General features: G+C 41.7%; 1 protein-coding gene across 1 annotated transcript; it reads right to left on the bottom strand.

The window, feature by feature from the left end:
• Nucleotides 1-2858: 2858 nt before the first annotated feature.
• ODAPH (odontogenesis associated phosphoprotein) lies at nucleotides 2859-12083 on the bottom strand. Its single transcript, XM_032261029.1, has 2 exons — nucleotides 11596-12083; nucleotides 2859-3579 (listed from the first exon to the last, which is right to left on the bottom strand). The coding sequence occupies exons 1-2, from the start codon at nucleotides 11660-11662 to the stop codon at nucleotides 3239-3241; spliced, it is 408 nt and encodes a 135-aa protein (XP_032116920.1). The 5' UTR covers nucleotides 11663-12083; the 3' UTR covers nucleotides 2859-3238.
• Nucleotides 12084-25808: the final 13725 nt, after the last annotated feature.

The raw sequence follows: 25808 nt of genomic DNA, 5'->3' as shown, positions 1-25808 counted from the left end.
CCAGACTTCCAGCTAAACTTTTTCTTCCTCCTCCCATTAAAAACTAACCTTCCCCAAATTACAGTGCTCAGCTGAGTTTCAGCACAGCTAGTCTTTTTGCCCCGTCACTCTTGTAACCAATCTGAGTCGCTGAAAGGTGGTTGTTAATGTGGGAAGGTGGGAATGAGATTTCATTTTTAACTTGTCTTCAAGGGCATGGATACATTTGAGATTAATTTTTTGTGTTGTTTTCAATAATGCTCTTTAAATATTCTTGAAATAATGTCAAACTCTAGAAGAGCATCAAGAATAGTACAGACAACTCCCATATACCCGTTACTCAGATACATCAACTGTAAAAACATTCTGCCACATGTGGTTCATTACTTCCCATCATATATCTGCATGTATATGTATATTTTTCCTGAATCTTTTGAGATTTAGGTGCAGAAATCATACTTATTTACCCTCAAATGCTTCAACATCTATTTCCTAAGACCAGGAATATTCTCTTACAGAATTATCAAATTCAGAAAGTTTAACATTGACAAAATACTGTTACCTACTACATGGTCCAAATTTAAAACTTGCCAGTTGTCCCAGTTACGCCAAAATGTCCTTTATGGCAATCTCTCCCTCCTCTTCTGACCTCCAGGATCCAGTCGAAGATCACGTATTGCACTGAATTGTCATGCCACTTAAATCTCCTTTAACCTTAGTCTTTCATGACGTCTACATTTTTGAAGATGCCAGTTTTGCAAATGTTCCTCAATTTGAGGTTTTTTTTTTTTTGATGATTAGATTCAGGTTATGTGTTTTGGGCATAATTAGAACTTTAAACTTACAATATTATTGTCGTAATTCCTGCCTAAAAGCAAAAAAAAAAAAAAAAACCAAAAAAACAAAAAACAAACAAAACAAAACATGCATTAAAGAGTTCTTATACCCTTCCCACAGACTCCCATCGCTTCCAAAAGAGCTAGTTGATAGGAACTCATTTGAGAAATGAATTCACTTGGAGGTATTAGTGATTCCACGTTATCCTTCTAATTTGATAAACCTGCTAGGAATCTCTGTATTTAAAAAGCAACTTTATGAATCCAAAGGAATGATACAAAATTTTCTAAGTCACAAAAACATATATTTTCCCCCCAAATAAGCTTTTTGCACTCTTAGGTCTATACTTTTAATTGCAGGTGTGGGCTGCTTCTCATACTCTCTGCGTGTTTCAGGGTGAGGAATAATGCGATTTTACCTAGAGTTACGTTGAAAGGCCCTACTCTGAAACACTGCAGGAGTAGCCTGCCTTCTAGATTAGATTCAGTGATTAATACATTGAAGCTGTTCATCCATCATTAGTTTGTCTTAGTTTACCTGAGGCTTACACATTACCTAGCAAGGCCTTCAAGGACTAGATTTCAGAACAATTAAGCTTTGAATTGGAAAAGTTCCAACATTTGGGAAGAGAAAGTCCAGTCAAAGGTAGGTTAGTTTTTGGCAGTTGCTGGCACTATGAGGACACCGAGTATCTAGGTGAGCGGTGAGCATGCCAGAATAAAGGAGGAGAGTCAGATGGGGAGATGGGTTTCAAATGCAAACCTTTATCTGTTTTCAAGTTTGCCCGAAGCTGGCCCTTTTCTGGTATGTCCCCATTAACCGAAAAAAAAGAGCAGGTAGGGTTTATTTTAAAATATAGTTTTGTTTTGTTTTTCTGATGAGGTTTTCAAATAGATTTTTTTATGGAAACCTGTAAATTGGAAGCAAAAATCTGTTCTTAAAATGAATATTTTCTAGAAAGTGAATGAAATAAATAGCTTTTTTTTCTTTTTTTAAAAATCATTTTAATAAAGCAAAGAAACATAACATGATGATTTTATCTCTCTTTCCTTTTCCAGGGCAACCATTCCCAAAGTTCTGTCATGGTACTAATATTTTTTCTTTCTGTTTTGTAGCAGTAGTAGCAACAGCATCTTTTGCACATAGTTCTTGGGAGGAACAAGTGCAAGCTGCTGACCACAAATGTGAAATCAAAGTTCTTATGTTACAGGCAAGATGAGTGGCATAAACAGGAAGCTGTGATTTACAGAGGGGCCAAAACAAATAACTAGTGAATGCAATCTGTGGGATTTCTCATATTGCATCCTGAGAATACAAGATTCCGAGGTTGAGTGAACTTATGTCTGTAGAGTTCTAGAGTTACCAGAATATTCTTGAAGCTGTTTAACCCGACTTTTTGAACCTGGAATCATGTTAAAAGTTTGAGAAGAAGTACATCATTTTAGCCAGCATCTATCTAATGATAACAGGGGAAACAGTGAGAAACTTATCAAATTAATTCACACCAGTTTTTTTAAGAAGTCAACATTAAAGTAAATTTAGATACTATAGTTTAAAAGTAATTATCTGGGGCTAGGGGCAGTGGCTCACACCTGCAGTCCCAGCACTTTGGGAGGCGAAGTCGGGTGGATCACCTGAGGTCAGGAGTTTGAGACTATCCTGGCCAACATGGTGAAACCCTGTCTCTACTAAAAATACAAAAAATTAGTCAGGTGTGGTAGCAGGCGCCTATAATCCCAGCTACTCAGGAGGCTAAGGCAGAAGAATTGCTTCAACCTGGGAGGCAGAGGTTGCAGTGAGCCGAGATTGTGCCACAGCACTCCAGCCTGGGCAACAAGAGAGAAACTCTGTTTCAAAGAAAAAAAAATTACTTAGGTTAGATAAGTCAGTTTATATTTTTAAAGTATTATCTACAGTCAGATTCCCCATAACTTTTTAATTGCTTTAAGCTTTATAATTTCTTTTAAAGTTTATTTTGTAAATGCACCTTGCTCTGTACATTTTCCAATGAGTATAAAAATGATGTCATCAGTGTCTTCATGTGTTTTATAATGATCTCAATTTATTTAAATGCTGTTTAGAGGAGGAGATGCATTCTTTCAGCATCTCAGTATGGATAGGAATTACTGGAGCTACCCATTTTAAGTTTTTATTTGCATAAATATTCTTGACCATAAGAAGTTGAGGATAAAAATATATTGTCCAATTTTGCAAACATCAATAACCTGTGGTCCAATATCTTCACTGCTGACAAAGAGAACAGTTTCTAGGCAGTGGCGTTTAGGAGACTTCATCTTCAAATCCGATAGTTTTAGTTTGGAAAGATAAAACAGAAATCTTCTGTTGCTTTTTCCGAAGGATTGGCATTTATTTTTTTTTTTTTTTTTTTTTTTTGCTTCAGTATGTTTAGGTTTCTCTTCTCTCAGATTTCCTCAGATGAGCTTCCTCTCTGGAGTCTTCTTCTGAGGAAATATCTACCGGGAGAAAGGCGACGGTGTGGCCAATAAAATGGCTGGAACGGAAAACGGTAGTTACACCTTGAAGAGAGGAAAGGTCTGTTTGGAAACCGAATATGGACTCTGGGCCTTTGTGGAAACCTTCGTGGAAAAAAAAGGAAGGGACACCTGGGTGTCTTTGTGATGGGCTGCGCCCTTGTTACTGGACTCCTCGTGATGGGTGGAGGGGTGAGTGTAAAGACCTGGCAGTCGGTATGGTCTGCATTATTTTCTGAGTCTCCAGGAGGGGTAAATACCTCTTCTTGTCCTGTGGAGAGGAAAACACAAGTTAGGAAACAGGTCTGGTGACAGAAACAGAAGTGTGATGGATACTTTAGAGTAGTGGCAGAGGAGAAAGATGGAAAGAGATAATTAGAGAAGTCTCAAAGTGCATTTGAAACTGCCCACGTTCAATAAAATGAAACACAAGGCCAGGCGTGGTGGCTCACACTTGTAAAACCAGCACTTTGGAAGGCCGAGGTGGGCCTATCACGAGGTCAGGAGTTTGAGAACAGCCTGGCCAAGACAGTGAAACCCTGTCTCTACTAAAAATACAAAAATTAGCTAAGCATGGTGGCCTGCACCTGTAATCCCAGCTACTCGGGAGGCTGCAGCAGGGGAATTGCTTGAACCTAGAGGCAGAGGTTGTAGTGAGCCAAGAATGCACCACTGCACTCCAGCCTGGGCGACAGAGCTAGACTCTGTCACACACACACAAAAAAGAAACAAAAAAAGAAACACAGACACACCTGATGACCTAGCATTTCCACGGTGGGGGATTTACCCAAGAGAAATGAATGTTTATGTCTACAAAAAGACTAGTTCAGGGGTGTTCACAGTAGCCTTATCCATAATGGCCTAAATGGAAACAATCTAAGTGTCCATCAACAGAAGAATGCATTAAAAAACTGTATATTCATACAATGAAATAGTACTCAGCAATGAAAAGGAAGAACTATTAATACCCAGAGCAACATGGATAAATCCCATGAATGTTATGTTGAGCAATAGAATTCAGACACAAAAGTGTACATACTGTACAACTTCCTTTATATGAAGTTCAATAACAAGCAAAACTATAGTTAAAAAAAGTCAAAATAATAATTCAGCTTAGGGCACAGATAGGTGTATTTTAGCAGAAAGTGTAGCCAGGGAACCCTCTTTTTTTTTTTTTTTTTTTTTGAGATGGAGTTTCGCTCTTGTTACCCAGGCTGGAGTGCAATAGCACAATCTCGGCTCACCACAACTTCCGCCTCCTGGGTTCAGGCAATTCTCCTGCCTCAGCCTCCTGAGTAGCTGGGATTACAGGCATGAGCCACCATGCCCAGCTGATTTTTTGTATTTTTAGTAGAGATGGGGTTTCACCATGTTGACCAGGATGGTGTCGATCTCTTGACCTCGTGATCCACTCCCCTCGGCCTCCCAAAGTGCTGGGATTACAGTCGTGAGCCACTGCGCTGGCCCAGGAACTCTTTAGAAATGTTTATGTCTTGTCCTGGGTGGTTGTTACACAGATAGTGTTATCTATATATCTCTATGTATACACACACAGGTGTATACACACATATATACATTTGTGTGTACACACGTTTATACATACACACACATTTATATGTAGGCATATGTAAAATGTGATCAAGCTGTACCTTTAAGATGTATGGATTTTATTGCATGTAAATTATAACTAAATAAAGAAAATTCAGTTAAAAAAAAGAACATAATTAATGTTAAGAAAATAAAAAAATAAAAATACCCCCAAAGGCCATTAATTCAAAAGTTCTGCTTCAACTATCCAAGCAGTGAAATAATTCCCTAGAGGAAGGGAGGACCCATCTACAAGCAGCTGGAGAAAGAGCACTGAGAACCAGGGTGCAATTATTTTTTTAGAAGAAATTTAAATCAAACTGAAGTGTCATAGTCTTCCTTGGCTGCATCATTGAATCAAATTGGCTATGAAAAAGTAACCTTTCCTTTAGAAAATTGTTCCTTCACTCCCTGAGAGGCTTACATATAGAGCCTGGAAAGGGCTGCCGGCATAAATGATGATAAAATGAACTTCCCACAGGAAGTTGAGAGTACTGAGGCACTTATAAAGGACTAGATTCCCCTCTCCTTCAGGACAGTTGAATTCAGGTTTCTTGGTTGTGTTCAATGGCTTGTTATTTGCGTATGTCCATGGTCCCTCCTACATTCTGTTTCATCCATGAACCCTGGAAAGGTCAGTCCTACACACCTTTTGGCTATGGCTGATTGGACCTCTGATAGACACTCAATTCATTCATTGGCTGGTCAGTGACCAATCAGGTTCTCACTTGATAACTGAGCCACCACCGTGGAAGACGACAGTGGAGGGTGTAGGGCAGGGGGCTTGAGTGTCTGGTTTTGGCCTGTGGAATGTCGAGAATGCAGAGAAGCCAGTCTGCACATAGAAGCAGCAAAATAGGGAAGGCTTCTCTCTGGGAGAGAAGAGACTAGAGGCCTTGTGCTAACAGGGTGATGTTGGGAGCAACAGCCTTGGTGTTTGTTTTGTTTCGTTTTGTTGTTGGACCGAGACTCGCTCTGTCGCCCAGCCTGGAGTGCAATTGTGCGATCTCACTGCAACTTCTGCCTCCCGGATTCAAGCGATTCTCCTGCCTCAGCCTCCCAAATTCAAGCGATTCTCCTGCCTCAGCCTCCCAAATTCAAGCGATTCTCCTGCCTCAGCCTCCCGAGTAGCTCACACCCATAACCGACGTGTGCTACCATGCCCAGCTAATTTTTGTACTTTTAGTAGAGACAGGTTTCACCATGTTAACCAGGCTGGTCTTGAACTCCGGACTTGAGTGTGCCCGCTTCGGCCTCCAAAAGTGCTGGAATTACAGGCGTGAGCCACCGCGCCCGGCCAGCCTTGGTGGTTTTGTTTATTTGTTTTTGAGATGGAGTCTTGATTTGTTGCCCAGGCTGGAGTGCAGTGGTACATTCTGTGCAACCTCCACCTCCTGGGTTCAAGCCATTCTCCTGCCTCAGCCTCCTGAGTAGCTAGAATTACAGGTGCCCGCCACCACACCCAGCTAATTTTTGTATTTTTAGTAGATATCGGGTATCACTATGCTGGCCAGGCTGGCCTCACACTCCTGACTTCAAGTGATCCACTTGCCTGGGGACTCTCAAAGTGCTGGAATTAGAGGCATAAACCACCATGCCCCACCAGTCTTTGGCTTTTCAGGGAGCCCTAGCTATAGTTAAGTTTCTTGGAGATATCCCTATAATAATCAGTACACCTCCAGCTCTACTTGTTTCTAAAGCTAGCTTGAATGGGTGTCTGTTCCTTGAACAAAATACCAACCTCTTCTCCCATATCCACTCAGAGTACATTGAAATTCTGTGACTGAAATTAGATTGAGACACTTTAAACCAGAGAAAATGACCAAATCCCACATTAGTTGTTTTTTTTTGGTAAGTTCTGAACCTTACAGGAAGACATTCTGCCAAGAATCTAGTCGCTAGGAAAGAAGCTAGCTTCTGTTTTAAGCCCCATCTTGGCATTTTGCTGTCAGCTCAGGCTTAGTGAGGCCTTGAGCTGTGCCACCAGTTTAACTGTGCTCCAGCTGTTAAAAACCACCCACCCACCACCTCTCCTGCTCATCTCATTTCTAGAAACCTGAAGCTACTCTCTAAATCCTCTTCTAACAATTGGGTGTTAGAGCCTGCAAGGCAGATTTCCTGTGACTCTGGGATGTCCAGTAGTGTTGAGTGCTCTCTTTTTCTGGGAATTTTCAAGGGTGTAAGATCAAGGTATAAGCTTGCTTCAATCACTTACCCAGAAATGTGGGCAGGACCACATAAAACCACATTCTTCCAAGCAAACTAGACCTATGGTGATTTTTATGAGGTCGCTAGCTAGCTAGTGCAAGTGTCCTAAAATGTGGGAGCAATAGTGATTGGTTTGGGAACCTGTCACATCCTACAAAGTTAGGGCCACACATCTGAGAAAGTGGGCTGATGCCATTTATGGTCTCTAACTTCAGCTGATCTAACACTGCTCATTAATTCTTTTGTTTATTCTCTCTTCCTCATCTTCAAAACCTTGGCTATCTCCTCAAATTTCCCTCAAAATATTTCTTCTTCATTCATCTGAAGAATTTTCTTTGAAGTTCTCTTTACCATTCTAAGTTGATTAATTAGCTTCATATTCCAGAGAGAAAGCTGAGGTAATCTGCCATGAGCTTCTTTGGTTCCTACTCCTCTCTCTCTAAAGTCTGTACACCTTCTGATTCTGCTTCTCCCCCTATTTAACCCTTGGGAATCTGACCCCTGCCTCCTCCACTCTACAAAAGCTACTTTGGCAAAAGTCATTAATTGTCCTGGGCTTCTGAGAAGGTGGTTGCAGATGCCGAGAGCACCATTCTCTGTCCTCTTTGCCTGGCAAACTCCTATCTGATTTCAAGTTTCTTTCTCCACCCCCTACCTTCTTTTTTTTTTATTATTATTATTTTTTGGTCAGGGAGGCCTTTCCTACCCAGAGGCTGGGCTTTCAAACATCATGTGAGTCCACTTTCATCATACTCTTCGGCTGTGTGATTATTATTCAGTGGTTATATTCCTGCTCCACTGAAAGATCTACGTGGCTATCTTGTAGACTGCTGCCTCCTCGTCTCTAACACAGTGCCTACAGTACAATTGAATTGACTGAGAGAAATCTCAGTTTCTATAATTGTAAATTTAACAAGTTCCTCCCTCTCAGGCGTAGTGTGTTGAATAATAAGCAAATATTTCCCCTTATGTAACATACTGACATGCTATCAAAGGCACTCGATGTCAAAGACAAGAGCTCTTCTGCAAGCTTAATAAGACCAAAGTATGCCAAATATTTAAATGCGGATTAAAAACATTTTGAGAGGCAGAATAGCGAAGCGTTTCAAAGGATAGGCTCTAGAGCCAGGCTCTCTGAGCTCTGCCATTTAATAATTGGGTGAACACAGATAGATTCCTTAACCTCTTCGAATCTCATCTTCCTTCTTTGTAAAATGAAGAAAATAATACTACCCATCTCATCATCCCCTTATGAGTGTTATTGGAAATAAAATATGTAAAGTCCTGAGAAAATTGATGGACATACAGTCCACCCTTAATAAGTATCAGCTACCGTTACTAATCTTGAATGTTATGAAAACATTGTTAGCCTGAGCCCCATCTTCTTAGGCCCATAAAATTTATGCATTAAAGATGGGGCTACTGGGGCATGTGTTATTAGAATAGGACCTCCCAATGACAGAGACTGTTGACTCTTGTTCACTGCCTATGTCTCCAGCACTTAAAATAGTTCCTGGCTTATAGTGATGCTCAGTAAATACTTGATGAATTGAATGGTCAGGCAGACCTTGAATGTTTCTCTCTGTATATTTTTATGGAGTTCAGTGAGTATTTCAGTCCCAGAAAATCTGTAATAATAATTTATATTAAAAATTGGCCAGGTGTGGTGGCTCACACCTGTAATCCCAGTACTTTGGAAGGCCAAGGCAGGTGGATTATTTGAGGCCAGGAGTTTGAGACCAGCCTGACCAACATGGTGAAACCCTGTCTCTACTAAAAATACAAAAATTAGCTGGGCATGGTGGCAGATGCTTGTAATCCCAACTACTTGGGAGGCTGAGTCAGAATTGCTTGAGCCTGGGAGGTGGGAGTTACAGTGAGCCAAGATGGTGCCACTGCACTTTAGCCTGGGCGACAGAGGGACACTCCATCTCAAAAAAAATAATAAAATTAGAGTATAATAGAGGAAGGCAAAAGATTGCTTGGAATTTGAATGTCAGTTTTAAGGTGGTTTATTATAGTCTAGACATGAAATTCATAGCATACAAACAACTACTTTAAAAACAAGTACTTTTTAAAAAAAAGGTAATGATGAAACGTTTTCTTATAATTACCTATACTCTGTGGTTGTTTGGGCAGACAAAGCTGGCTTGCAGTGATTTGAAGAGAAGTAAGCTTTATACTTGAAGTTTAAGTGTGCAAGGCTTCCCTTATGTGGCGCATGGAGTCTTAGAAAAATTCTCATGTGCTTTCAGACTTGAGCCAGAAAGAAAAATAAGTTCCATGATTGATTGACTCACAATAACTGCAAAACTCAATTTATTTTGTAGACTCACAGAATGACTATCTTGGTCAAATCTCTAATTTCACAGATACGAAATCAGAGCCTAGAAAGTATTACACGGGCCTCTTTCAATTTTATGCTGTGAGTCAAGTCATTTCAACATGTCTAGGTTACTACATTAGGGGCTATGGCAAATGCAGAGATGACTGAGATTAAGAGCCTGAACTCAAGGAGCAGGCAGATGCTATGAAGACGAGGATCTGCAATGCAGAGCAGATGCCATATATGCCGTAGGTGATGCACAAATAGCTGTCAGAATTCAAAGGTTTCAGAAACAGAGATTACAATTTTAAAATTATATGTCTTAACAAAGACTTTGTAAAGGCAAAATCAGTGGCATTTAAATATTGTGCCTTAAAGCAGAAATGCAACAAACAGAGGTGAAAGCAAGAGGAGGGAGCAGCTGTGGTTGCTGCCATGCAGGAGTGAGAAGAGGGTGACTTTGGAGATCCACACATAACCTTGTCAGGTAGACCCAGGGTGTGTGTGAATGAATGACGAACTCGAAGCAGGGCTGCTGGGATAGAATGAAGCTACATATGAAGGACTTTGAGGGATTGCAGGGAAAAGTGAACCAAATTCGGAAATCAAATCTGATGTTTCAATGGGTGTTTTTTGTTGTTGTTGAGATGAAGTGTCGCTCTTATTGCCCAAGCTGGAGTGCAATGGCGCGATCTCAGCTCACTGCAACCTCTGCCTCTGGGGTTCAAGCAACCTCCGCCTCTGGGGTTCATGCCTATAATCCAGCTACTCGGGAGGCTCCTGCCTCAGCCTCCCGAGTAGCTGGATTATAGGCATGCACCACCATGTCTGACTAATTTTGTATTTTTAGTAGAGACAGGGTTTCTCCATGTTGGTCATGCTGGTCTCTAACTCCCGACCTCAGGTGATCCACCTGCTTCAGCCTCCCAAAGTGCTGGAATTACCGGCATGAGCCACCGTGCCCTGCCTCAATGGGTGTTTTTAAGATGTGAATAAAAGAAATCTCTAATCTTATAACTTGTTTAGCTACATGTTTACAAAGCCTCCTGAAGAGCGGATCACTTTCTGCAGAGAAGGTGGCAGGTGGCTAGTTTTGTTTTATGATGCTTCTTTTAGATGTCACTTTTAGCAAGTGAGGCTTGGGGCCTTGTCTTGGGATTTAGGGGGCAGGTTTTGCTCATAATCTGTGCCCTGTCCCCTGATTGCCAGAGTGTGTGCAGAGGTTGGATCGGGGGTCTCTGAGTGTTTCACGACCAGCTCTGATGTCTCTCCCCGTCTCCTGTCTATTGTGAGCTCTAAGGGATGCAAACAGGGAATCTGCCCAGGCCTGAGCAGGGTTTGGTTGAGCCCCTGCAAAGCCCCCTCCCCAAGACATGTGAAAGGGGCAAAGGGCTCTGTCTGACTCCTAGGTTCCTCTTCCCTAAACAGCATCTAGTTTTGGAATCAAAATTAACTGTGAAAAAATGTTAGATCTAGGCTCCCCAGGATTTCCTCCACTTTTCTTTCCCTCTTTTCCTCCCTTCCCCAGCTTTTTCTTTCCTTTCTCCAGGGTTTTACAAACCAATTCTAAGGCTCAGGACACATTTTTTAGTGGGAGCAAAGAAAGAGAATAGGAAGAGTTGAGAAATTTAATCTAATATAATCCTAAAGAAAGAAACCTGTGCCCACGTCTGTGGCACCAAAATGCAGCTCAACAGATGTGATTAAAGCAATTAACAAAGACTAAATACCCACCACGTGCAAGTTAATATGCTGCTGGAGATAGAAAGTGGAGAGTACTGTAATTCAAGGTGGAATGGTTAGCTTTGTAACCATAATAACTAGTGTTTGTATACTGTTTTTAGCTTGAAGAGTTTTTCACAGGTGATAGCTCATTGGATCCTCGCAAACCCCACAACAATGGATATTATTAATATTGTCACTTCACATATGAGGAGTCTGATGCTCAGAGATGTTAAGCATGTCTAAAGTCACAGAGCTAGTGCTGAGACGAGGACCAAGGTCTTCAGATGACAAAATCTAATCTCCTTTTTAACTACACAAGCTGATCGACGCTGAGGTAAATATTTCCAACTTCTGGGAATGTGCAATCATGGAACCAATTTTGTCTTTTTGTACAGCTTATTAATTAGTGGACCCACAGTAGAACAAAAGCAAAACCCTTACCTTCTGCCACAGTTACCACCAACCAGCAGACCAGTAACCAGTAGGAGAAGCAGTGTCTGCGAGCCATGGCTTCTACGCTGAGCAGTCACTGCCTTGAACCTGATGTTGCTTTAAAGGGGAGTGGGTGAGTCACCAGCAGCCTGATTCAGATAATTTGCATTAGCAGGGAGGCCCACAGCGATCAGGTGTGGTCCACTCTGCAAATGCAAATTACCTGAATCAGGCTACTGGTGACTGATTCCCTGCGGTGTGAGGGTAAGAAATCAGCAAGGAAATAACAGGCAGTTTTTGTCAAACAGAAGCTTCTTGTAATGACAGCCAGATTTCAATCATCTCTCCCCAGAGGGGGATTTTGGACGACCATGCCTTCACCATCCTTCTAATCCCTTAAATCTTCTCCCATGTTAGTGCCTTTTTGGTTGTGTATATGGGTCTTCCTCTGCAAGAGAAATAAGCAACAGTCCAGAAATACGCAACAGTGCTTCGCTCTGTGCTGCGTACCTACTTAAAAAGCGAACAAGATGGGGAGGGCATTATTCGGAGGCTTCTGGACCCCTGTGGTTTGCAGTGAACAGGTGGGGACTGTTCTTTGGTGCCCAACCAGGGTTTATGCTGCTTCTGTGCTCTGCTTTTGTCCAGGAGGCAAGGGCAGAAGAATCAGGAAACGACCTTCCTTAGTGATCATGATGGGCACTGTCTAAGCAAACATAAAAATTTGGGAGAGTAACTTAGTGAGTCGTCCTTTCACGGCTCCTCCTGATTCGCCATATTGCCTATAAGATGGATGTGATATGTCTACGTCCAGTTGGTCTCCTGAGAGAAAGACTCCATCAGCTGCTGGATATATGAGAGGGGATTGTCACAGGTGAAACATGGACCTTGGAGTTGGGAAAAATTCCAGTCTTTGTTCCTTTTCTTGCTAGCTGGGTGACTGTGGTGAGTCCCTGAGACTTGCTGAAGCCTCAGGGGTCTCATCTGTAAAATGGGACTTGTAGTACTACCCTCAGAGGAATGTTGTGAATTAAGGAGACGGTTTTTTTTTTTTTTTAGAAGTTTTAAAAATTTTAATGTATGTTTGGGTACAAGTGGTTTTTATGGATTATATAGTGGTGAATTCTGAGATTTTAGTGCACCCGTCACCTGAGCAGTACATACTGCACCCAATATGTAGTGTTTTATTCCAACCTCCCCCACCCCTAGCCTCTAAAGTCCATTATATCATTCTGTATGTCTTTGTGTCCTCATAGCTCAGCTCTCACTTACAAGTGAGAACATATGGTATTTGGTTTTCCATTTCTGAGTTACTTAACTTGGAATAATGGCCTCCAACTCCATCTAAGTTGCTACAAAAGACATTAATTCATTTCTCTTTATGGCTGAGTAGTATTCCATCGTGTATATATACGTTTTCTTTATCCACTCATTGGCCGATGGGGACTTAAGTTGGTTTCATATCAAGGAGATAATTGACATACAGTTCCAACCACAGTGCCTGGCCTGTGAAAGGGAGTGTTTGCGATTATCATTAAATTATAATAACCCCAACCAATAATTTATTCTCTTAGGAGGCTGTACTTGCCAAACCGTTTAATCTCTGAAAAGACCTCCACTTTGGGCAGAACGTTTTTCTGGGTATCATATGAAAAAAAAAAAAAAAAAAGAACAAATTAAACATGGTTCCAGTCTTTGAAGGGCTGACAATTTAACAAGAGAGGCCGTGAAAACTAAGAATCCAAATGAATAAGGATGCAAACACTCACAGATAGAAAATGGAAAGTTCTGCTGGCTTGATGTTAGTCTTAGGCAAACTTCCAGAACAGATAATCAGATGGATGATTTGTCAGCAGTTTGAAAAGGAACCAGGAAACATCAAGAACAAGTTGAGTTCCTTAGACTACCCACTCATTTAATAATTCTATACTGATTTTTATTTATTCAGAGTCAGACACTGGTCTAAGTGCTGGGGCTAAAGATGAGCTTCCTGCTCTCATGAAGCTTATAGTCTAGTCTGGTAGAGACATTAAATATTAACTCAGTAATAACAAGAAAGTGTTTTGAATGCTAAGAGAGAGGAAGAACTGAAGGCCATGGGAGAACGAAGCAGAGAAACACAGTCTATAATTTGACATCATTGGGTCAGTATCACACATGCTACTTTGTCCCCTGCATTGGAGACAACACAACAATGCCAATGAAATTAGATTCACATAATCACTTTAGGCACTGCCAGGTGTTTCATTTTATAGATTTACTGTAATTTATTTAACCAAATTTTTAACTGACGGACATTTGTATTATATCTTCTGATTCTCTTTCATTTTTGTTTTGGAGTGCTAATGAGTTTTCATCTTAAATGTTGAAAATAAATAATAAAAGCAAAATAACATTTTTCATTTAAATCTGTTGTTCTGAAATTTATAAAATAAAGGAACAAAATTTTCAAAGGAACATTTTTTTTTTTTTCTTTTGAGATGGAGTCTCATTCTGTTGCCCAGGCTGGAGTGCAGTGGCACAATCTCGGCTCACGGCAACCTCTGCTTCCTGGGCTCAAGCAATTCTTGTGGGTCAGCCTCCCGAGTAGCTGGGATTACAGGGCTACTCAGGAGGCTGAGGCATGAGGTGTGCCACCACACCCAACTATTTTTTTTGTATTTTTGGTAGAGATGGGAGTTTGCCATGCTGGCCAGGCTGGTCTCGAACACCTGACCTCAGATGATCTGCCCACTTTGACCTCCCCAAATGCTGGGATTACAGGTGTGAGCCACTGTACCTGGTCAAGGAACACAATTTTAAAAGTTTTTACCAAATTCCTATCCAGCAGAAAATTGTAACTTGTTAAACTATTAGTGTATAGTATAACTAAGTCTTGCCATATTTTATTTCTTTGTATATTATATATAGAGTGGAGCCAAGTGTTTCACAACATATAAAATCAGTGAAACTGGTGTGAAACTATCAGATTGATTTGCAAAAGTTCTTATACCTTAAATATAAGAAAATATTTCCGAAAGCTTATTTCAAATGCAGCAATTTTGGTAAAAATATCTTTTTAGTCATATACTTTAATTATCCACAAATCATTTAGCTGCAGACTGATCAATGAGAATCTAATGTCTATGTTTCCCAATGTCAAGAACGGTATCAATGGCTTTGAGTCACAGTTGTTAATCCAGTGTGTTAAGGGGAAGGACCCATGTATGTAGGCCAGATTGTGTTAGGTCTTCACATTTCTTTCCTCAAGACTAAAAGACATTAAGTGGTAAGATTGAGATTCAGAACTGAGATTTTTCTGATTGCAAAATTTATGCTTTTTTCTTCTAATTAAATATACAGTCATATGCTGTATCTGTATAATGACTTCTTGTCAATGACCGATTGCATATATGACAGTGGTTCCATAAGATTGTAACGGAGCTGAAAAATTCCTATTGCTTAGTGACTTTGTAGATGCCATAAAGCCATAGCATGATACATTACTACATATTTGTGCTGATGATGCTGGTATAAAGAAACCTGCTGCACTGCTAGTCATGAAAAAATATAGCACTTACAGTTATGCATGTACATAATACTTGATAATGATAAGTGACTATATTACTGGTTTATGCATTTACTATACTGTATTTTTCATTGTTATTTAAGATTGTACTCATTCTACTTACCAAAAAAAGTTTGTTTTAAATTAGCTTCAGGCCGGTCCTTCAGGAAGTATTCCAGAAGAAGGTATTGTTATCTTGGCAGTTGGCAGCTCCATGCATGAAGATCTTCCAGTGGAACAAGATGTGGAGGTGGAAGACAGCGACAGTGATGATCCTGACCCTGTGTAGGTCTAGGCTGATGTATGTGTTCGTGTCTTACTTTTTAACAAAAAAGTTAAAAAAGTAAAAAAAATTAAAAATTTTAGAAATAGAATAAAACTTAAAGAATAAGAATATAAAGAAAGTATTTTTGTACTACTGTACAATGTTTGTGTTTTAAGCTGCTATGAAAAGTCAAAAAGTTAAAAAATTTTAGTTTAAACTAATTAAATAAATAAAATTTACTTATTTATTTTTTGAGACAGAGTTTCTCTCTTGTTGCCCAGGCAGGAGTGCCATGACACAATCTCGGCTCACTGCAACCTCCACCTCCTGGGTTCAAGCGAATCTCCTGCCTCAGCCTCCCGAGTAGCTGAGATTACAGGTATGTACCACCACGCCTGGCTAATTTTGTATTTTTAGTAGAGACGGGGTTACATCATGTCGATCAGGCTGGTCTTGAACTCCTGACCTCAGGTGATCCACCTACCTCGGCTTCCCAAAGCGCTGGGATTACATGCGTGAGCCAGCGCCTGACCAAATTTAATGTTTTTAATTTAAAGATTTATAAAGTAAAATAGTTATAGTAAACTAAGGTTAATTTATTATTGAAGAAAGATATTTTCATTAGTTTAGTAGAGCCTAAGTGTGCAGTACTTATAAAGTCTACAGGAGTGTTATGTCCTTCCTATTCACACACCACTCATTCACTCACTGCCCCACCCAGAGCAGCTTCCCATTCTGCAAGCTCCATTCATGGTAAGTACCTTATACAGGTGTGCCTTTTTTTTTTTTTTTAATCTTTTATATGATATTTTTACTCTTCCTTTTCTATGTTTGGATACACAAACACTTACCATTGTGCTACAACTTCCTATAGCATTCAGTACAGTAACATGCTCTACAGGTTTGTAGCCTAAGAATAGGCTATGCCATATAGCCTAAGTGTGTAGCAGGCTATACCATCTATGTTTGTGTAATGCACCCTGTGATGTTGGCATGACAACAAAATTGCCTAATGTTGCATTTCTTTTTTTTTTTTTTCTTTAAAACCAAGTCTTGCTCTGTCACCCAGGCTGGAGTGCAATGGTGCAATCTTGGCTCACTGCGACCTCTGCCTCCTGGATTCGAATGATTCTCCTGCCTCAGCCTCCCAAGTAGCTGGGATTACAGGCATGCACCTCCACGCCTGGCTAGTTTTTGTATTTTTAGTAGAGACTAGGTTTCACCATGTTGGCCAGGCTGGTCTTGAACTCCTGACCACGTGATCCACCCGCCTTGGCCTCCCAAAGTGCTGGAATTACAGGCGTGAGCCACCATGCCTGGCTACCTAATGATGCATTTCTTAGAGAATGTACCTGTTGTTAAGCAATGCATGACTGCATTTACTTTGTTTTAAACATACATCCATTCATTCATTTATTCATTTACTTGCTAATTCATTAGTGGATTTAAGTTCTTATTTTAATGGGCTCTTTGTTTTTTGTTTTATATCCTTCTTCTTAACAACCTGTGAGGAAAGAGGCTCTTTCCTGCCAGCACCACTTAGAAAAGTCCCAGGGAAGATTTCTGGTTGGCCAAGCCTAGGTCTTGTGGCTGGGGAGGGTGGCAGGGGTCCGTCACTAGAAGTGCAGGGACAGCAGAGCCTGGGCCACTAGGAATGTCGGCCGAGGAGCTACCCTGATTTGCGTCTAGCACACCTATGGTGTCCCGCCTTGAACCCTGACCCGTAATCTTGAACTGGAATCACTGGGTGAATAAATCATCTTACTTGCTTTTATTAACCTTTCTTAAGTGTATTTAGAGCTCACATTTATTTCAATGTTTGATATTAGAAGTGTTTTGGTAAGTGTTTGGTGTTTATCACTTTATGCAGTGATAAACCAATCAATCCCAGTATGTGTGTGTTTCTCGGAATGCCAGATAACAGATATAAGACAATCAATGTTCCTGCGAAAAAGAAAACAACTTTTTATGACCCAAAGCCCGGGATTGCTATAAACAATACTTACACTGTAATCCTTCCTTGTGGGGCGGATGTTAGTTGTTGTGACTGTAGGATCTTGTGGTTCAGTGACATCTTGGCATGTGAACTTGTCCCAACCAATTGTCAACCAAGACGGAATTATTCAATGGTTTCAGTCTGTTCAGTGTCTGTATCTAGGTCACCCTGAAAAAAGGTTCCAATATATGTAATGAGACATATTGTCACAGAAGAAATACTAATCTAAGAACCTTTGTTGAACTTCTTAGGGGAGAGTTCTTGATGTCCTCTACCACAGGTTTGGAGCCCAGAGAAGCGGGGCCTCTGGCACCTGGGAGCATAGCTTTGGGAGTTGAACTTTGCTGGGTCATCACTTAGTTCATTCAACAACTATGTATTGGGTGCCCACTATCTGCCAGACACTATTCCAGGGGCTTGAGATACAGGTAAAAATACCTGTTCTAGTGGAGTTAACATTCTAGTGTGGTAGAGACAGAGAATAAACAATAAATATAACTCATGAGTAAATTAGCTAATATGTTAGAATATTCCAAAATATGTGCTATAGAAAAATAAAAGATGATCAGGGTAAGGAATCTGGGGGAGTTGGAATTTTAATTAGAAGATGATATTCTGGTGGGCACGGTGGCTCATGCCTGTAGTTCCAGCACTTTGGGTGGCTGAGGTAGGCAGGTCATTTGAGCCCAGGAATTAAGAGTTCGAGATTGGCCTGAACAACATGGTAAAACCCTGTCTTTACAAAAAATACAAAAACTAGACAGGTGTGGTGCCCCATACCTGTAGTTCCAGCTACTTAGGAGGAAGTAGGATCACTTGAGTCTGGGAGGTTGAGGCTGCAGTGAGCTGTGATTGCACCACTGCACATCAGCCTGGGTTACAGAATGAGACCTTGTTTCAAAAAAAAAAAAAAAAAAAAGAGAGAGAGATTCCAACAAGGACTTGAGGGAGGTGGGTAAATTATCCGTGTGCATATCTGGAGAAAGAATGTATCAGGCAGAGAGTACAGCCCAGCCAGTGCCAAGGTTCTGAGACCCCAAAGTAGGCTTGGGATGTAACACAGGACAGCAGGGAAACTGTTGTAGCTGAGACTGGGTGAATTGGGGGACAGGCATAGAAGAGGCCAAGGATCAGTGGGAGGGGAAATCATGATTCTGAGTGAAATGGGAGCCACTGGAGGGTTTTGCAGAGAGCTGTAACATGATCTTACATTTAAAAAGGACAACTCTGGCCACTGTGTAGAGATGGTTGCGGGTAGGATGGCCCAGCTACAGCAGACTTTTGCAGTAGTTTTGTGGGAAGATGATGTGACTCAGATTGGGGTGGTAGTGGTGGAGGAGGTATGAGAAATGGGGAGATTCAGGGCATATTTTGAAGGTGTCGTTGAGAGGATTTCCTGATGAACTGAAGAGGGTGTGAGAAACACGGGGGAGTCATAGATAATACCATGGCTTTTGGTCTGAGCATTTGGTTGCTGGAGTTGGGTGTGTTCAGGTGATGAGATTATGGTTGAATTAAAAATATAATGTTATTACTTATTTTATTTTATTTTATTTTTGAGACACAGTTTTACTCTGTTGCCCAGGCTGGAGTGCAATGGTGTGATCTGGGTTCACTGCAACCTCCGCCTCTTGGGTTTAAGCGAATCTCCTGCCTCAGCCTCCCAAGTAGCTGCGATTACAGGCATGCACCACCACACCTGGCTAATATATTTTTTATTTTTAGCAGAGACGAGATTTCACCATGTTGGCCAGGCTGGTTTTGAACTGCTGACCTCAGGTGATGCACCTGCCTTGGCCTCCTAAAGTGCTGGATTATAGGCATGAGCCACTGTGCCTGGCCCTATTAGTTTTTTAACAAATAAAAATTGAGAGAATAAAAATGTCTGTTTTAGAAGATACCCAGGCACTTTAGTGAGTAAATACTAAGAAATTTTACAACAAGTTATTGAAAGAGTCTGTGGAGGGGGGCTGGGCACAGTGGCTCATGCCTGTGATCCCAGCACTTTGGGAGTTCCAGGAGGACAGATGGTTTGAGGCCAGGAGTTTGAGATCAGCTCGAGCCACATGGCAAAACCCCATCTGTAAATAAAATAAAATAAAATAAAATAAGCAGCAATTAGCCAAGTGTGGTGGCGCCTGTAGTCTCAGCTACTTGGGAGGCTGAGGTGGGAGGATCGCTTGAGACTGTGGAGGTCAAGGATACAGTGAGCTGTGATCGTGCCACTACACTCCAGGCTGGGTGACAGAGTGAGACCCTGTCCCCTCTGCCCCCAAAAAAGTCTGTGGAAGGATGGCTAAGGGGTGAGTATTGTGGAATGTCAGCCCTGGAGAAGTGCAATATCCACATCTGGGCATGAAGGTCTGGTTGGCAGTGTGCCAGGAGCCTTGTGTCCAGAGCAGCTTTGTTGGGGGAGAAAAGATGAGGTGAGCCCATGAGCCAGTGAGTGAGGTGCAGTTTCTGCTGACCCGCATGGGCTCTGCCTTCTCTGGCTTACCCTGTTTAACCACCTCCTGTGTAGCAGGCCCTTGAAGAATGAGGTTTTGTTATAAAGTTGATGAGGAGGGAAACAGAGTTATTTCTGGCTCAGGCCACTGTGTGTGTGTGGAGTCTGAGTGTTCTCCCAGGTCTGCGTGGGTCTTCCCTGGATGCTCTGGTTTCCTCCCACTTTCCACGGCTGTGCAGATCAGGTGAACCGGCATGTCTACACGGTCCCAGTGTGAGTGAGTGCAGCTGTGTAAATAAGTGTGCCCTGTAATGGGATGGTGTCCTGTCCAGGGTTGGTTCCCGCCTTGAACCCTGACCTGTGATCTTGAACTGGAATCACTGGGTGAATAAATCATCTTACTTGCTTTTATTAACCTTTCTTAAGTGTATTTAGAGTTCACATTTATTTCAATGTTTAATATTAGAAGTGTTTTGGTAAGTGTTTGGTGTTTATTACTTTATGTAGTAAGGTTGTTGGTATTTTTGTGACCAGAAATATGCAGTAGAAACTTAACTCCTGTTTCTATCCATTAGCTTATGGTAAATTTGGTTTCCTTATAGTCGTTTTGCTTAAAGTCTCAGTTTCCAAGAACCTATCAACGCTGTTAGGACTTAGACTGAAATTGTGTTTTCTGTGTGTCTTCCCTCTCTGGACGTTGAGACCCTTGATGGCAAGAACTGAGTCTTTTAACTTTTTTTTAAATTTTAAGTTGTGGTAAAATATATGTAGCATAAAATTGACCATTTTAAGTGTACAGAAGAACCCAGTCTTGATTAGTTTTAGCCTCAGGGCTTGGCATGGTGACACTCAGTAAACAGTTGTGAAAGGCATGGAGGAAGGGGAAGGGAAGAAGGGTCAGCGCCTGTACCTGCGTGTTCACACACCTGGTTGTCCAGCAAGTCTGCGTCAGGGAATGGCTTGAGAGTAGGAGGGGTTTTTTACCAAGGGATCTCTAGCGCTCTGTTGTGGCCTGCTGTCTGGATTTGTGCTCAGGGCAATTTCATCTCTTCTTTTTTTCTCCTGCGATGATTAATTTGATGTGCCAACTTGGCTGGGTCAAACATTATTCTGGATGTTTCTGGGAGGGTACTTTGGGATGAGGTTTATATTGAAATCAGTGGGCTTTGAGTAAACAGATGGTCCTCTGTAATGTGGGTGGGCCTCATCTGATCAGTTGAAGGCCTGAATGGAATAAAAGACTGAGCTCCCCTGAGTAAGAGGGAATTGTGCAGTGGACAGCTTTTGGACTGGAACTGCAGTGTAGGCTCTTCTCTGGGTCTTCAGCCTGCCTGGCCTACCCTGCAGATTTTGGACTTGCCAGCCTGCTTAACTGCATGAAGCACTTCCTTAAACTAAACCTCTCCTCTCTATATACCCATCCTATTGGTTCTGTTTCTTGGGGGAATCCTAACACATGCCCATATTCTTTGTCATGCGTAAATGTGCTGCTTCACAGGTTTAGTAGATAAAAGCATAGGAAAAGATTTGATAAATCAACTGCTTCTAAGTAAGAGCTTGGGTGTTTATGGACAATGAAGGGGCACGGCCAGCGCTCCTTGACTGGAGATGTGTGGGAGGACTAAGAATTTAGGCTGGTGTGTGAGCACTGAACTGCCTCTAACACAGACACTGCAGACAGGTGCTGGTGAAGAGAGCACCCCTCTGTCTCAGGATGGAATGTCCTTCATCCAGAGGCTGAACATTGGGATTTTGGGGAGAATCTCATAGTGACTTTCCTGCTTCAGTCTCCCTCTTCTCAAGTCTCTCTTTCCCTCTTTCCTGGTGGTTTAAACACGTGTTTGGAATTTCAGGGAGCTCAAACTGAAGACACTGGGTTTGGATACAATGCTTTTTGGTAAGTAATTTATTTCAGATGCTTAAATTGAGGCAATGGAAACCATACTTCTGTATCAATTGAGATGGAGCAGGTAACCAAAGATGAAACCTCTTGGGCCAGCAATGTCAGAAACGGTAGGCTGCCCTAGCTGTTCACATGCGGCTCTAGGGCGGGCAGGCAGAGCTGCCTTTCACGCCCTCAAGGGTCCACTGGGGGTCTGCCTGAGGCTGGATCAGCTTCACTGGCTTCTTTTATTGCTCAATTTCTGCTCAGAGAAAGGCTCTGTCCTGCTGCTGGGCCTTGGGGAAGCCGACGTGAGCTGTTGGTAAGTCCGATTAGGCTAGTCTCCTGTCTGTGGTCACAACTGCGGATGCTGCCTGGGAGAGGTGTTCTTCTCACAGGACTGCAGTGAGTAATCCAGGGAAACTGCCATTTGGGCTGCCTCAGTCAGGATTATGTGTGTCAGGGAGGATAGGGAGTGGTGGGAACCTCTGAGTCAGGTTGAGGGAGGCCTAGGGCTGCTCGGGGTTCTCTGTCTGAAGCACCACAAAGGGACAGGTGCTCTTTTGGGGGATCTAAAGGTTCTGTGGTTGGTGCTGATATGAAGGTGTCCTGGATGACTTCCCTGCAAGGCTTGCTTGGGCATCTTCTGCTGGGATTTTTCCTAAAAGGGGGCTCAGGCACCTTAACTATACTTCCTATTCCCTCATTTTGCAGAGCAGGAGCCCGAGGCCTGGAGAAGGTTCCCAACCTCATCACAGTGATTTAGCAACAGATTGGCAGTAACATCCCAGTGAGGGGCAGGGTGATACCCATGTCACTGAGAGTCTGCATTCATCGATGGTTTGAAACAGAATATTAAACCAGTGGGGTGAATCTGTGCTCTGCTCTCTGCCTTGCCATCGTTTAGCAGCGAGCCTTGGACCAGCTTCCTTGCCTCTCAATTTCCTCATCTATGTTGTCATTTACTATATTCTAAGCATCGCTGTTCTAAGAATTGGACATACATTAAGTCATTTAATTCTTAAAAACAACCCAATGAGGTAGTTACTATTGTCATACCTATTATAAAGATGAGAAAACTGAGGCACAGAGAGGTTGTTATGTGGCTAAAAAGAGGCAGAGCCATGCTATGAACCCAGGCAATTAGGATCCAGAATTCTTGCTTTTAATTTCTGTACTAGGTATGCTCTGAATGAAATAACTGGGAAAATATGAACACTGGCTGAATATTTGATGATAGGAAGAGATTACTGTTAAATTTTTTAGGTGAAATAGTGATATATACATTTATCTAAAAAAATAAGAGTCCTAGGCCAGATGTGGTGGCTCATACCTATAATCCCAGCACTTTGGGAGGCCGAGGCAGGGGGATTACTTGCAGACAGGAGTTTGCGACCAGACTGGCCAACATGGTGAAACCCCATCTCTACCAAAAAATACAAAAATTAGCCGGGCATGGTGGTGCGCTCCTGTAGTCCCAGCTGATCAAGAGGCTGAAGCATGAGAGTTGCTTGAACCTGGGAGGCAGAGGTTGCAGTAAGCTGGGATTGCGCTACTGCACTCCAGCCTGGGTGATGGAGTGAGACTCTGTCTCTAAAAACCAAACAAAAATAAAAAAAATAGAGTTCCCATCTTTTAGAGATACATGCTGAAATAGCTACAGATTATATGTCGTTGGAATGTGCTTCAAAATAATCAGAGGAGGGGAGAGAGTGAGGGTACGGACAAAACAAGACTATCCGCGTTTAGTAACTGTTGAAGCTGGGTGATGGATGCATTAGAGTATATTATACCCTCAACTTTTGTTTGGAACTTTCCATTATAAAAAGTGTTTAAAAAGTCACCCTCTATAAATGTTTGTTTTATTCTCTCTGAGGAAAGTCAAAAGCACATGGACCTACCTCATGGACAGTGAAAAGAGTAATAGTCCACAGGGAGGGAGTGGCCGGGACACTGCTAAGAAGAGTCAGCTTCCAAGAGTGTAATTTATTGGGGGTGACCCATAGTGCCTATATTGTCTACCGTGGTCATAACACTTCTATGCTGTTCCCCTTATTCTGGTAAACAAATGTACACAAAGAGATTTCCTAACAAAACATCTTTACTCTGCAGCTATTGGGTCACCACTACAGAGCCAGCCCACTCTTCTCTCTGCTCCATTGCCATTATTTTGGCTTGCCCAGCATAGTGTCTAACCAGTTCTTCTGATGACTTAACCCTGAGTTCCCCCTGGAAAAACCATCATTTCTCTGCTCTCTTGGTTCCAGGACTTGGCTGTAATCTATGACTGCCAATCATAGCACAGCATTCCTATGGCCACAGATATTTATTTTTTTAGGGTTGAGTGTTTTACTCAAGCCAATTCAATCAGGCCTAGTCTGAGCTAGTCCTGGGACTGTTATGAGTGACTAGAAAGGAGGCACACATTTTGTCTTTGGATTTGAAGTTGTGAGGAACCTACGAACATGAAGGGACAGGCTGCTTGATAATCCAGAGTGGAGAGACTCTAGATTCTGAAAACATCATTTTAACTCCTAGATCCAGCTGTACCTGAAGCCATACACAGTATGCCACAAGTGGTTTGCTAAAACTAGTTCTGAAATATTACTAATATACTATAGTAGCAAATCATATAGAGAATGAAAATTCTTAAGCCTAGTATTAAAAAGTAGAAAGAAGAGCTATGAATTTTTATGCTCTTGTATTTGATTATAGACTAGAGATGTAGACATGGAGTAAAAAAAATGTGTCAGTTTCAGTGGTTGAGTAGAGCATTAACAGAGATCAGGACCAATCTTTTATCATTCCATGCATTCTTTCAGAGAGCCGAGAGAAACCAGGTGACTAGACAGACTCCTGTGCTGGTGAAACCTGTGGATGTTTGAATGTTTTGCCTGCGTATGTGGTAAGGTGACGTCATCCTGAGTGTGCACCTGCCCTGTCTATGCTTGGCAGTAGCATCAGACAGATCCAGATTGTGGTAATGAGTAACTACTGGCTCTTCTCAGCCTCAGACACAGGATGAGTTCACATTTTATCCTTCAGCCTCTAAATGCCCCGACTGGAGCTTCCAAATGGAGCGACTGAAATCTGGCCTTGAAGATGTTGTGGATGTTCAGCAACAATTCAATAATGAGAAAATCAAAGTCTCTGGGTCTCCCAGAAGAAATAAAAAAAAGACAAAACAAAACAAGAGTCTCTGGGTCTGGCATTGTAGATCAGAACCGACAACAACATGACTTCATATAACGATAGGAAGACATCATTGTTCCAGCTGTGAAACCTTGGGCAAATTACCTAGCTTTTTCACTGTTTAATTTCCTCATTGGTAAAATGAGAATAATAATAGTACCTACCTTATAGGGTAGTTGTGACGTTAAATGAGTTAATAAAGTTTAAGCACTTTGAATAAAGACTGGCACCTTGTAAATGTTAGCTATGATGATAACTGAGAAATAATTTTTTGCCTTGAATAAACATTTCCTCTTGATTACAAATATCTGAAACAAGACACAGGCAGAAATATGAAGATTTATGAAAATTGTGATCAGCTCTCTGCGAATGTGGAATATTTCGAAGTCACAATCTTTAGTTTTCTGAGGTATCTGGTCAGTTAAAAAGCTGTATTTTAAGGCTCTCAACAGGGGATGGAGGCGTTCTGCTAGCGACCAGTCACAGGCAAGCTAATTAAAATCTTAAAAACACACCTACCCAGATAGTGGTTTCTTTAAATCTCAAATAGTTGGGCTGGCAGGGCTTGGAAGATTTCTTTGAAATATGTAGGTGTCACAAGAAATAATAGTAATTCAAGACTTAGATCCAACTTTAGCCAATGTCCCAGGGAGATGATGAAGGTAATGATAACAAGTAATGCTTCATTTTTCAGAGATGAAACGATTTTGATTTTTTTTTCTTTTTTTTTTTTTTGAGACCGATTCTCACTCTGTTGCCCTGGCTGGAGTGCAGTGGTGCAATCTTGGCTCACTGAAACCTCCACCTCCTAGGCTCAAGCAATTCTCCTGCCTCAGCCTCCCGAGTAGCTGGGATTACAGGTGGCTACCACTGCGCCCAGCTAATTTTTGTATT

The sequence above is a fragment of the Sapajus apella genome, unplaced genomic scaffold, assembly GCF_009761245.1.
Source record: "Sapajus apella isolate SASKATOON/1434 unplaced genomic scaffold, GSC_monkey_1.0 scaffold121, whole genome shotgun sequence".
Lineage (NCBI taxonomy): Eukaryota > Metazoa > Chordata > Mammalia > Primates > Cebidae > Sapajus > Sapajus apella.
Note: the sequence above shows the minus strand (reverse complement) of the source record. Positions and strands in the feature narration are given on the sequence as shown.